Genomic DNA, 12,456 nt, shown 5'->3' on the forward strand with positions numbered 1-12,456 from the left:
ACTCTCTTGGGCCTTGAGGTTTATATATGCCTACTGCACCTCTCCAGGGAGGAGATTCCAGAGAATGGTGGCCACAGCACATCTCTTTCCAACTCCATGTTCAGCAACGTCCCTATGGTAGCTTGAAATCAACCAAGTGGGAGGAGTGACATCGCAGAAACCAGCAAATGCTACAAACCATGACGTTTTCCCTAGAGAGCTGGCTGTTAAACATTCATCAGCATTCCATTGACCCTTCTCAGCTCCGGATTCTTTTCTAGGTCCTACCTTCTGTGCCTCTTCACAGCTAAGTTTCTTCCAAAAGAAGTCTACACCCACGGTCTCCACTGACACAAATGGCTTCTGCACCTCTTGTTCCAGTTGAAGTGCCCTTGACTACAGAGCAGTGGCCTGCTGGAGATTCCATCCTCCATCCTTGAAGCCCTCGCCTTTGGGGGCATAGCCACTCACTCACTGTTGGGACCTTGGCTGCCCTCCGAGGATGCCTCTCAGCTCCCCTCTTAAAGGCTACATTTCCCCAGTTTGTCCTCAGCCCCCACGCACTTCACATCTCCCCAACGCACTCCTGAGCTTCCATTTCCAGCTTTGTGCCAAAGATCCCACAGCTGAATATTTAATCCACACCCAAATATCTGACTGTCTGCTGCACATCCCCAGTCTGTTGCCCACAAATACTGTAAACTTCCTGTGAAAAAAACTGAAATCACCCTCCTCCCTCAACCTCCCCATCCCACCAGTCGTGTCACCATCCACCAGTCTCCCAAGCCAGACCCTGAACCATTCTTGGCAGCTGTCTCCTTTAGCACCAGCATCTCATCAATGAGCAGCCACACCCATTCGCCTCTCCTTCTGTTCCCGTGTCCTCATACTCTTGTCATCCCTTGGTCCCAGCCACTGTCACATCTCACCAAGTTTCTTGTGCAGATTAGTCTAACTAGTCTCCCTGTTTCTGACCTCCTCACTCCAGGACATACTCCACCCTGCAGACACAGTGATCTCTCTAGAGGCCAAATTTGATCACATTATTTCCCTGCTTAAAACCTTCAGGACAGCCAGGCACTGTGGCTCACATCTGTAATCCCAGCATTTTAGGAGGCCAAGGTGGGAGGATTGCTTAAGCTCAAGGGTTCAAGACCAGCCTGGGCAACATAGGGAGACCTCATCTCTATGAAAAATCAAAAAATTAGCCAGGCATGATGGTGCACACCTGTAGTCCCAGCTTGAATAGCACCTCTAGGAAGCTAATATGACCTATTGGAGCTGCTGGGTGCTCCCTGCCGTGTGCACCTTGGGTTTCTCACCTTCAGACCACTCAGCATCCTGCATGTAATTGTTCTTTGTGTGTTTTATTTGGCTTGCCTTCCTCATGAGGCCATAAGTGCCTTGAGGGCATGAATGGTGCTTCATCCAGCACATTTCTCCAGTTTCCAGCCCAGGGCCTAGCTATAAAGCACATGCTCAGTGCAGCATTGCCAAATGCAAGGGCAGGATTGAGCTGGATAGAGAGGAGGGGAGCACTATGTGAGCAAAGGGGTGGAGACAGGAATTCTGCACAGAGGCTGCCACAGACAGAAAGAGCCCACTGATGTTCCAGAGGAAGGCTGAGAGGGCTAATTTGGACCAGACCCTACGAGGCCTTGAGTGTCTCATCACAGTACCTCCCATCGCTGTGTGATCTCAGGCTATGCTGGCCATGCTGAGGGCGAGGAGCAGATGGTAGTCTGCTGCCCTTGCTTGTGACCTCTGCCCCGCACAAGGTCCATCTTGACCCTGGGCTCTTTTTCTCCTCTCCTGCAGGTATGACACCATCACAAACCAATGGGAGGCCGTGGCCCCTCTGCCCAAGGCAGTGCACTCTGCCGCAGCCACAGTGTGTGGTGGCAAAATCTACGTGTTTGGTGGGGTGAATGAGGCAGGCCGAGCTGCCGGTGTCCTCCAGTCTTACGTTCCTCAGACCAACACGTGGAGCTTCATCGAGTCCCCAATGATTGGTGAGAACCAGTGGTGTCCTCAGCCCAGGGCCAGGGTCGCACCCCTGCCTCGCTGATTTGTTCAGTATCCATGCCCAGAAGTTAGGCTAAGCCCAACAGCTCTGCAGACCCAGATCTAGAGGGTGGCAGGAGTTGCTGAGCCCCCAGCTCAGGTGTCTGGAGAAGGGCGAGTGAGTCAAGGCTCCAGGTTCCCCTGGGCCCCGGACCTGTCTCCAGGCCAATCAGTCACTTGTTGGAAGTCTTTCCAGCTTCCTTCCCTGGAGGGTCTGCCGGGAAAGAAAAGGAGAGGGAAGTCCGAGACAAGATGCCATGACCTGCCTGCTCTGCTCTTCTCACAGACAACAAGTATGCCCCCGCTGTCACGCTCAATGGCTTCGTTTTCATCCTGGGCGGGGCTTATGCCAGAGCCACCACCATCTACGACCCTGAGAAAGGAAACATTAAGGCGGGCCCGAACATGAACCACTCTCGCCAGTTCTGCAGGTGAGGGGCTGTGGCACCTTGGTTAGGGCTGGGACGGAGAAGCGGGAGGAGGAGGGGTGTGACCACAATTATTTCCCACCATTCAGTGACCATAATGATTCCCAGGCCCAGAGCAGTGGCCCTCCCCATCCAACCACAGGAGTGGGCGTTAGCCCAGACCAGTAGGGTGGAGCACCCAGAGCAGCCCACAGCAGCCTCTGGCCCAGGAGCCTATCCCCGGGCCTCCAGCTGACCCCAGCTCCAGCAGAAGTGAACTATTTCCTGAAGGCATCAAGGCTACCCTGCTCTCAGTGATAGGTGAGGTCTGCTTCCCCCAGGACCACCTGCCCCATCACAGATGGGAGGCAGTGCCAGGCCAGAGCTGTGTGATGCCCTACAGGGACAAGTGACTTCTTAGGGGAATACTCTGACAGCATGAATGATCCTGATGGCCTTGGGAGCTGTGCTTGGGGCTCAGAGTCCCAAAGGCTGACTGGGCAAAAGCATACACAAACCTGCCCCTGCAGGCAGAGAAGGTAGAGGGCCAAGTGTGGCTCGGTCCCCAGGCTTCCTGGCCCTGTGGCAATGAGACACCAGTCCCTGCTCTTCCAACCCCATCCTTTCCTGGACTAAGAGGAATAAGGAATAAGAAGCGGCCCCAAGGCCGGGCACAGTGGCTCACGTTTGTAATCCCAGCAGTTTGGGAGGCTGAGGTGGGTGGATCACTTGAGATCAGGAGTTCGAGATCAGCCTGGCCAACATGGTAAAACCCCGACTCTACTAAAAATACAAAAATTTGCCGAGCGTGGTGGTGTGTGCCTGTAATCCCAGCTACTCAGGAGGCTGAGGCAGGAGAATCGCTTGAACCTGGGAGGCAGAGGTTGCAGTGAGCCAAGATCATGCCACAGCACTCCAGCCTGGGTGACAGAATGAGACTCCGTCTAAAAAAAGAAAAGGGGGGGCCTCAGAAACCCCATTGTCAGGACTCCCATAGCAGACGCTTCCTGAAGACATCTTGTGCCTGTGCAGAGGTAACTGCAGAATCTTCAGTGTGGGCATAGCATGAAGTACTTACTGAGTGCCCATTGTTTGTGTAGCATAGCTAGAAAAGATATAACCTACTACTAGCACGTCAGTGACCTTGGACACATCCCTTCCCCTCTCTGGGGAAGTTCTGTCTGTGAAACAGGCGGTTGGACCAGACAACTGCTAAGCTCCTGCTGGACTGAGATTTTACAATTCCTGAGCCATACTTCCATGCCACATACCCTAATGGTGGCAGTGTGCAGAGCACAGTCTGACTGTCCTGTCCACTGATGCAGACAACTGGAGCATTACGCTCCATTTGGGAGGATGCCTGCACCTCCTCTGAGACTAGAAATGAATGGGAAACGGCCAGGTGTGGTGGCTCATGCCTGAAATCCTAGCACTTTGGGAGGCCGAGGTGGATGATTCACAAGGTCAGGAGTTTGAGAACAGCCTGGCCAACATGGTGAAACCCATCTCTAATAACAATACAAAAATTAGCTGGGGTGGTGACACATGCCTGTAATCCCAGCTACTTGGGAGGCTAAGGCAGGAGAATCGCTTGAACCCAGGAGGTGGAGGTTGCAGTGAGATTGCACCATTGCACTCCAGCCTGAGCAACAAGAGCGAAACTCCGTATCAAAAAAAAAAACAAAAAAAAAAAAAAACAGAGGCTGGGTGCGGTGGCTCATGCCTGTAACCCCAGCACTTTGGGAGGCCGAGGTGGATGGATCACAAGGTCAGGAGTTCAAGACCAGCCTGACCAACATGGTGAAACTGTCTCTACTAAAAATACAAAAATTAGCCAGGTGTGGTGGTAGTCACCTGTAATCCTAGCTACTCAGGAGGCTGAGGCAGGAGAATTGCTTGAACCCGGGAGGCAGAGGTTGCAGTAAGCCAAGATCGCACCACTGCACTCCAGCCTGAGTGACAGAGCATGACTCCATCTCAAAAAAAAAAAAAAAAAAAAGAATGGAAAAGACTTAATGGCAAATGGGAGAGTTAAGCTGGGTCTTACAAGAGAATCAGGGAATAGGTACATCACAGAAGGAAAATATGAGGGCCCCAGATGGCATGACACTAAGGGAGAGAAGACTAGAAGCTCCAGGGTCTGGTAAGAAGTCCCTCTTTAAGACATTTCAGAAACGGGTGGAGCCTTTGAAAAGGTATGTGTCCAATGTCAGGGAACAGCCAAGAAGAAATGGCCATTAGCTAAAAGAGAGTCAGGGCCAGAAACAAGATGTGGATGTCAGTGCAAAGAGGTAGCTGAAATGCATTAAGGAAGTCAGTGCAGAGAGGGGCCAGATGCCGAGCCCGCATGATGAGAGAAGCTGACTGAGACAACAGGAGCAAGCCAGTGAGTGTCACACAGGGAAGAGGTCCAGGCACAGCAATCGGTCACCCTGCAGAGCATGCTCGGCCCTTGCAATCCTGGGTGGGCAGCAGCACCAGGTCACACAGGAGCACCTTGGCAGGTGGAGCTCCCAGTCAAGTGGCTGACGTTCAATTCCAGCTGAGCTCCTTATTATTCTCTCCCCTCATTCTTGTGAGTAATGTTCCCAATTTGATTTGAGCAGTAGGAAGGCTGCGTGTGCCACACAAAAGAGACTCCAGAAAGCCTCAGTGACCTGAGCTGAGTGCCTGCACAGAGATCTTTCCTCTCCCAGCCATGGTTAGTCACTCTGGCGGGGCAGGGAGAGAGCGCCTTCTGCCGCTCGCAGGGTGGCATAGCACAGCTTCCTGACTGGCCCTGGAGGACAGGTGTTTTTCTTATGCCAGCTCCGGTCAGAGGGCAAAGAAGGGCAGCAAGATCCCAGATGACTTTTGCAAAAGGCACAGGCAACCTACAACAGGACACGACGTTGAGAACCTATCTCCAGGGCCAAGTTGGAAGTGAAATGCCTAACTCTGTCCTTGCTTTCCCCCAACAGTGCCGTGGTGCTTGATGGCAAGATTTATGCAACTGGAGGCATTGTCAGCAGTGAGGGGCCCGCACTGGGCAACATGGAGGCCTATGAGCCCACAACCAACACATGGACCCTCCTCCCCCACATGCCCTGCCCTGTCTTCAGACACGGCTGCGTCGTGATAAAGAAATATATTCAAAGCGGCTGACATCAGCAGAAAGCCCACAATAAGACTGTGGACAAGTCTGGTGAGGCAAGTGCCACGCAATGATAATTTTCCAGCGACACCAACAAGAGGCCAAGAAAACACAATCAAGGAACTCACTGCGCTCAACATGTTGAATATTCTCTACATTGAATGTAGAAAATCATCCTCGCCTTTGGGTGAAACGGAGGCACCACGCTTGGAGCCGCAGGAACTACGATCCCGCTGTGGGGCTGGCTGCCTCCTGACCAGGCGCCCGCCCTGAACAGGGGCACCCGCTCTGCCAGGTGCAATAGAGTTTCACATATTTTTCAACTGGGAGAGAGAAGCTGTTTTTTCCTTCCTGCAGAGCAAGCTTGATCCCTAAACAACCATAGATCAGTTATCTTATGACGACATTAGGCATCAGGCTCTCTTGGAATAAGATCAAAGTGTCCTTATCACTTTGATTCCTACTTTTGTTTTTTAACCAATCTACACTTTCAGTGGCCGACAGAAAACGAGGGACAATACTGTGCATCACAAGGCCTAGGAGGCTGCTGGTCCCCACCGGGGCCGAAGAGAAGCCCAGCTGCCCACGCCGAGCCAGAGGTGGCAGCCATGGGACAGCCGGGGAGCGGGGACTGCGGTCTGTCCTTCACAGATTTTTCTACTGTTTTTGCTGGAGAAGGACAAAGTGATTGCGCTAGCTTTCTCTTACCCAGTATGAATTATTTAGATTTCTGAGGCATTTTCTTGATAAACAAAAGGCTATTTTTAAGTACTGAGAGGAGAAGCAGGCCACAAGAGGGATAATGTTCTGGGAATTCCCAAAGCTCTTTGTAGGTAGTGCCAGAGGGGGGCTTTTGCTCTCATTTTTCTATGTGCAGAATAGAGGATCTCTCGTGGGGTGGGCGATGCCCCCATTTTATTTTTGGAAAAAGTAACTCCCAGACAGCCCCATAAAAGCTGTGCCCAAGGAAGAAGAGTCTGCTCTAGAAGGAGCCCGGTTCTGGCTCAGGACACCGGCCCAGCTCCCTCCATGAGGTCAAGCTGAGGACCCAGGCCAGTGGGAAGGGAAGGAGGGAGAATAAGCATCTATAAAGCACAGGAGACTATTTTTGATATTCATAGCTATATATTAAGGCACCTGCCGCAAGAGCTCTCAGGATGGGGACAGCCTTCTTAGTGGAGCCATGGCAGCAAGGCCTGAGGGCATGAGCAGAACCACTCTTCTTGTCACATATGAACCTGAGAAAAGGGAAGCCAGGAGGGAGGTCACACCGTGGCTCAAAAGGGAAAGGCCTTCCCACTAGTCCTTAGCCCCTCAAACCTCACACGGTCAATAGTTTCCATTCCAGGGCAGGAAGAATGCTGCCACCACCACCGCCACCACTGCGCTGTTGAGTTGAAGTTGGTACCAAATACACATTTACCACTTTTCTATCTGGGAAGTCAACTTGCCATCGTTTCATGATAACAACCATTTATAAGAGAAAAAGACAGGACATGCTTTCCATCTTTCAGTATTTGATGACACAAAATTCCAGTTCTAATGCTGGGCATCAACTTCTAGCACTACGAGTGTGGCTCCCACTTGGACAAGATACCGAGCTTCGTTATGCAGTTTTTAATATTATTTATTATTTTAAAAAGTAATAAGCACAAAACTACATACATTGTATGTCATTTAAAGTATTTATGTCAAACAGGGTGCAAGTGTGAACCCAAGGACTGGAGCACAAATTCCTAACTGCCTGGGGCAGGGCTAATGTTAGCATTGGTGTGCGTCTGCCTCCAAAGGAGGTTCTAGTGGTCAGCGAGACTCAACACAGATGACATTGAAATTCCTTTTCTCTCCTCATCTATCACACTGGAGCAAAACTGGCTATTTCTGTGAATGATATAAAACAGGGTTCTCTGTAATGGTATTGTACATAGTATATGTTTATTGTTAAGTTCTTGTTATATTATAATAAATATATTTATAGATCTAGACTTGGAAGCCAGCGTAATCTTTGTGTGTCATTGTCCTGCCACAGGGATGCAAAACCTGTTCTACCCCTCATACATCAGCTGTACGGGTTCTCTTATAGACTTTAGTGCAGATCTTGATGATTAGAAAGGACAGGACTCCATATTGAGGGAAAGTTTAGAGTTGAAAAGCCAAGAAGAAAAGACAATTGAAGGTCAAAGTTGAAAGGGACTTGCAAACACGCTGGCACTGACTCTGAGGCTCTTTCTTTCATTGAAGTGCTCTTCTTATTACACCTGTGCAACTGAAAGCTTCAAAGCTGTTAGCTTCCCACTGGTATCACTCCTGTACTGGGGACCGACTTACAGCCACATGGCAATTCCAGCTCATGAGCCTAAGAAGAGACACAACACACTTTCTCTAGGAAGAGGAATACAGGGTGATTTCTTTTCTTTTCTTTTTTTTGAGATGGAGTTTCGCTCTTATTGCTCAAGCTGGAGTGCAATGGTACGATCTCAGGCTCACCACAACCTCCGCCTCCCAGGTTCAAGCGATTTTCCTGCCTTAGCTTCCGGAGTAGCTGGGATTACAAGCCTGTGCCACCACACCCGGCTAATTTTGTATTTTTAGTAGAGACGGGGGTTTCTCCATGTTGGTCAGGGTGGTCTCGAACTCCCAACCTCAGATGATCCACCCCTGCCTCGGCCTCCCAAAGTGCTGGGATTATAGGCATGAGCCACTGTGCCCAGCCAGGGTGATTTCTATCCTATCCTAAAATCCAGTCAGGGGGCCTCACTGCCTTCTTCAGTCATGGCTGGGGCTGCTCTCTAGGCTGCTGTACAGACCTACCTTGCTATGCTAAAAACTCCATGCCAGGCTCCCCAGGAAGAAAAGGTAGAGCGCCAGATGGGAGCGTCCATCCTCTGGCAAGGAAAGTAGTTTAGATTTCACAGATTCGCAGAAGGCAGACTGGCCAGCTTTGTCATCCCTGTGAAGAGCCTCACACCGTTAATCCACAAATCTCACCAAGACTAAGGGTCTCCTTGCCAAAAAAAAAAAAAAAAAATCGGGAGGCGGTGGTCAGGGTAGGTGAGAGAGGGAGATGTTGAGAGAACTTGGCGAGGCTTTATGATGAGTGGACCATACTCTTGTCAAATAAATATTTGCAGTAATACCTTCAGTCCTAAAGGATGGAGAATGTCTAGAGGATGCCAGTCATGAAGAGCTGAAATTATAACTTGAGACAAAAATCAAGCAATCGTCCTGTTAACTCCTTTCCTGTCTACCTCATTTCCCTAAATCAAGAGAAACACGTTCTCTGAGTCTATGAAGACTCTGTCTATTTCAGACTTAACTCAGGGATGGGGGGTGGGTGAATAAACTGCATTTTGCCATAAAAGCCATGTATGGGCCGGGCGCGGTGGCTCAAGCCTGTAATCCCAGCACTTTGGGAGGCCGAGACGGGCGGATCACGAGGTCAGGAGACTGAGACCATTCTGGCTAACACAGTGAAACCCCGTCTCTACTAAAAATACAAAAAACTAGCCGGGCGAGGTGGCGGGCGCCTGTGGTCCCAGCTACTCCGAAGGCTGAGGCAGGAAAATGGCGTAAACCCGGGAGGCGGAGCTTGCAGTGAGCTGAGATCGGCCACTGCACTCCAGACTGGGAGACAGAGCCAGACTCTGTCTCAAAAAAAAAAAAAAAAAAAAAGCCATGTACGTCCACTATATCAGGAGTCTGTGAGAAAAGGAGGGTCCAGGTGCAACCATCAAAGCTGACGTGGATAGTGAAAAAGTTCACTGTGGCGGCCACAAACAGGACATGGTTCACATTATGCATGTGTATGATTTTTTTAAAACCCGTAGCCAAAATAAGAAGAGAACAGTCAGGAATAATATTTGCAGTCTGTATGACAAAGGATTTGTATCTTTATTAAAGAACCCATGTAATTCAATAAGAAAAGGCTAAGTGATTCCAACAGTTGAAGAGAACAGGTCTTAAACAGACCTAACAAAGAAGAAACATTGCCAGTAAACATACAACAAAAAAGCTCAACAATGGTAGTTGTTAAATAATGAAAATCATAACAATGAGGTAGTAACATCTTTTAGCTACCAGATTAGCTCCCCAAACCTCAGACAAATGAGGGGGAGAGAGACTCCAAGTGCTCATGAGGAGCTGTGAACCCCCTGAGCAGTGAAGGGTTCTGTCAACAAAAACAGTGCTTTTAGAGAGCAATGAGGCAGGGGCCAGGTATCAGGAGCCACAGTATTCACACCTGACCTGGTGAATCCACTCTGAGCATCCATGAGGAAATCATAAAACTATGAGAAAAGTCATACACAGCTACCCTCCATATCCACAGGTTCCCCATCCAGATTCAACCAACCATGCATGGAAAAAATTGGGGGGCAAAAAAAAAAATACAGAATAATACAAATGAAAAAACAGTACAGTGTAACAACCATCTACATTGCCTTTACGTTGTATTAGGTATTATAAGTAATCTAGAGATGATTTAATGTACACTGGAGGATGTGCAGAGGTTATATGCAAATACTACCCCATTTAATATCAGGGTCTTGAGGATCCAGGGTTTTGGTATCCCTGGGGGTCCAGGAACCAATCCCCTGTGGATGCTGAGGGATAACCATCATAATAACTTGCTCTCATTTATTGACACTAACAACATGCCCGACAACTGTGCTAAGCACTGGCAGCATGAAGTCTTCACAGTTCCGCGAGACAGGTAATACTAAAGACATGCCACCATATGGAAAACACTTAGAAAAGGGAAAACAATGTATATTTTTATATGATTGTGGGTATGTGATATATGTATATAAAGATATATAAGATATACATCTAAAGATAGGTAAGATATGTATATTTTTAATGACCAGATTTGCAGTCAGGAAAAAAATTATTAGTTGTATTCATGGAATTGTGGGCAATTTTTCTTCTTTCTTGTCCAGAATTTCTACAATGACATTATTTTTATAATAAAGACATATATTTTTAAAAATGGCTAGTGAGGGACAGAGAGTAATCTTTCCCCAGAATTTATTTATTTCTTTTTTTTTTTTTTTTTTTTTTTTTGGAGAAAGAGTCTCGCTCTGTCGCCCAAGCTGGAGTGCAATGGCATGATCTTGGCTCATTACAACCTCCGCCTCCCGGGTTCAAGTGATTCTCCTGCCTCAGCCTCCCAAGTTTACAAGCCCCTGCCACCACGTCCAGCTAATATTTGTATTTTTAGTAGAGATGGGGGTTTTATCATGTTGGCCAGACTGGTCTGGAACTCCTGACCTCAGGTGATTCACCCACCTCACAATCCCAAAATGCTGGGATTACAGGAGTGAGCCACTGTGTCTGGCCCTTTCCCCAGAATTTCAGTCTGAGATTCTCTTTTGTGAAGATCATCTCCTATTTTGGGTACCACAAGCAATGGAGAAGTTGGAGAGGGTTCACTATCAAGTAGCAAAGGGAATTACAAATAAAAAATATGCTGCTATGTATTTGTGCTAAAACTCTGGAATGGGTTATTAAGATCCCTGTACGTCTCCTCTAATTGAACTTTAATGTATGTATATAACATAATTACACACATTAACTCATTCTATCCTCTCAACTATCCTAAAAGGCACAGGGCCTCTTCACCCTTTAAGAAGAGGCAACAGTCTCAGAAAAGTGGCTTGCCCGGTTATAGTTAGGCCGTGCCCCAGCTGCTCTATGTACACTGTTGAGTTTCATGCTCATTACAATCTTGCACAGGATGGTCATCCCCACTGCAGGCGTGAGGCCGCGGAGCCCTGAGACCTTAAGCAGAGAACAGGTTTACAGCCTCTCAGCCTTCAAACCCAGCTCAGTGAGACTCCGAGAGCTCACGCTACACAGCCCCTCCAAGTCTGCCTGGAGTTTTTAAGGCACAATCCTCCTTCCTAAGCTACCTCAAAAATCCGTAATAAGAAAACAGAGAACTCTGTGAATGGGATAGACATTCAGCTCTGTTAAAAGTCCTCTTTATAAGTGCTTTTAAAAACACCTGGTAAGAGTCTCAGCAACGTAATGAAGGCTTTGGCTTTAAACAGAAAACCTGGGACTGAGGTAAGGAAAGAGTCCACCCACTGAGATGTCAGACCATCCACTGCCGCCTCATTAGAAACTCCTGCTGCAGCCTGCACTGTGTGATGGACTCTCAAGGAGTTCCTTACATTCTTGTGGAACCACAACCCCAGCCCGGGAGAGCAGAGGAGAGGAGAGAACAGCATGACCACAGCAGCCTCAGTCCCAAAGGGAATATCATGACTTTGGCATCCAAGGATACAGAAAGTTTTCCCAGCTGGATCAAGGAGCTGAATAACGTAAGGACTCAACTCCAAGAAGCCTGCTGTTTTCATACAATGGTAAAAAGACTGAGATGTGCTGTTGGGAGGAGACACAGAGGAATCCCATGGATCTCTTTACAAAAAAAAATAAGACTCCAAGAATGTGTGTTTACCATCCAAACTTGCCATGCATACGCTCTGCTGCCCACTCTGGAACATATGCAGGTCATTTGGGTATGTTTCCTCCTAGAAAATGAGCACAGCCTTTGAGTGGCTCATACTAGGTCGGTAAGACTGCCTTCTCCACCTCCCACCGTGGGCCGCCTCACCCTGGTGCGCAGCGCCAGCCAGATTACCCCAACTCCATTGGTGACAGCACATGAAAAAGTATAAGCAAGTGTGCTGCTGTAGCCAGCCCTGCAGTCTACAGATGACTGAAGAAGTATTAGGTTTGTGCACAAGTAATGGCAGTTTCTGCCATAACAAGTTAAAGGGTTTTCATTCACTCTGTGTACAGAATTCCTTCATTCTCGGTGAAGCTGGCCACTGCTCAAATGCAAACCTGGGCACCAGAGGACCCATGAGC

General features: G+C 48.6%; 2 protein-coding genes across 3 annotated transcripts in view; one reads left to right on the forward strand and one right to left on the reverse strand.

The window, feature by feature from the left end:
- Window positions 1-7,568, forward strand: part of KLHL29 (kelch like family member 29) — a 325,792-nt gene extending 318,224 nt beyond the window's left edge. For both annotated transcript variants that reach the window (XM_033176397.1, XM_033176398.1), the window contains 3 exons: window positions 1,798-1,991; window positions 2,330-2,474; window positions 5,411-7,568. In XM_033176397.1, coding sequence (XP_033032288.1) covers window positions 1,798-1,991; window positions 2,330-2,474; window positions 5,411-5,594 — 523 coding nt within the window. In that variant the 3' untranslated portion in view covers window positions 5,595-7,568. The remainder of the gene's footprint in view (window positions 1-1,797; window positions 1,992-2,329; window positions 2,475-5,410) is intronic.
- Window positions 1-12,456, reverse strand: part of ATAD2B (ATPase family AAA domain containing 2B) — a 230,279-nt gene that overhangs the window by 10,657 nt on the left and 207,166 nt on the right. The window lies entirely within an intron of this gene.

This window comes from Trachypithecus francoisi, unplaced genomic scaffold (assembly GCF_009764315.1).
Source record: "Trachypithecus francoisi isolate TF-2019V2 unplaced genomic scaffold, Tfra_2.0 Lachesis_group17, whole genome shotgun sequence".
In the NCBI taxonomy this organism is placed as follows: domain Eukaryota; kingdom Metazoa; phylum Chordata; class Mammalia; order Primates; family Cercopithecidae; genus Trachypithecus; species Trachypithecus francoisi.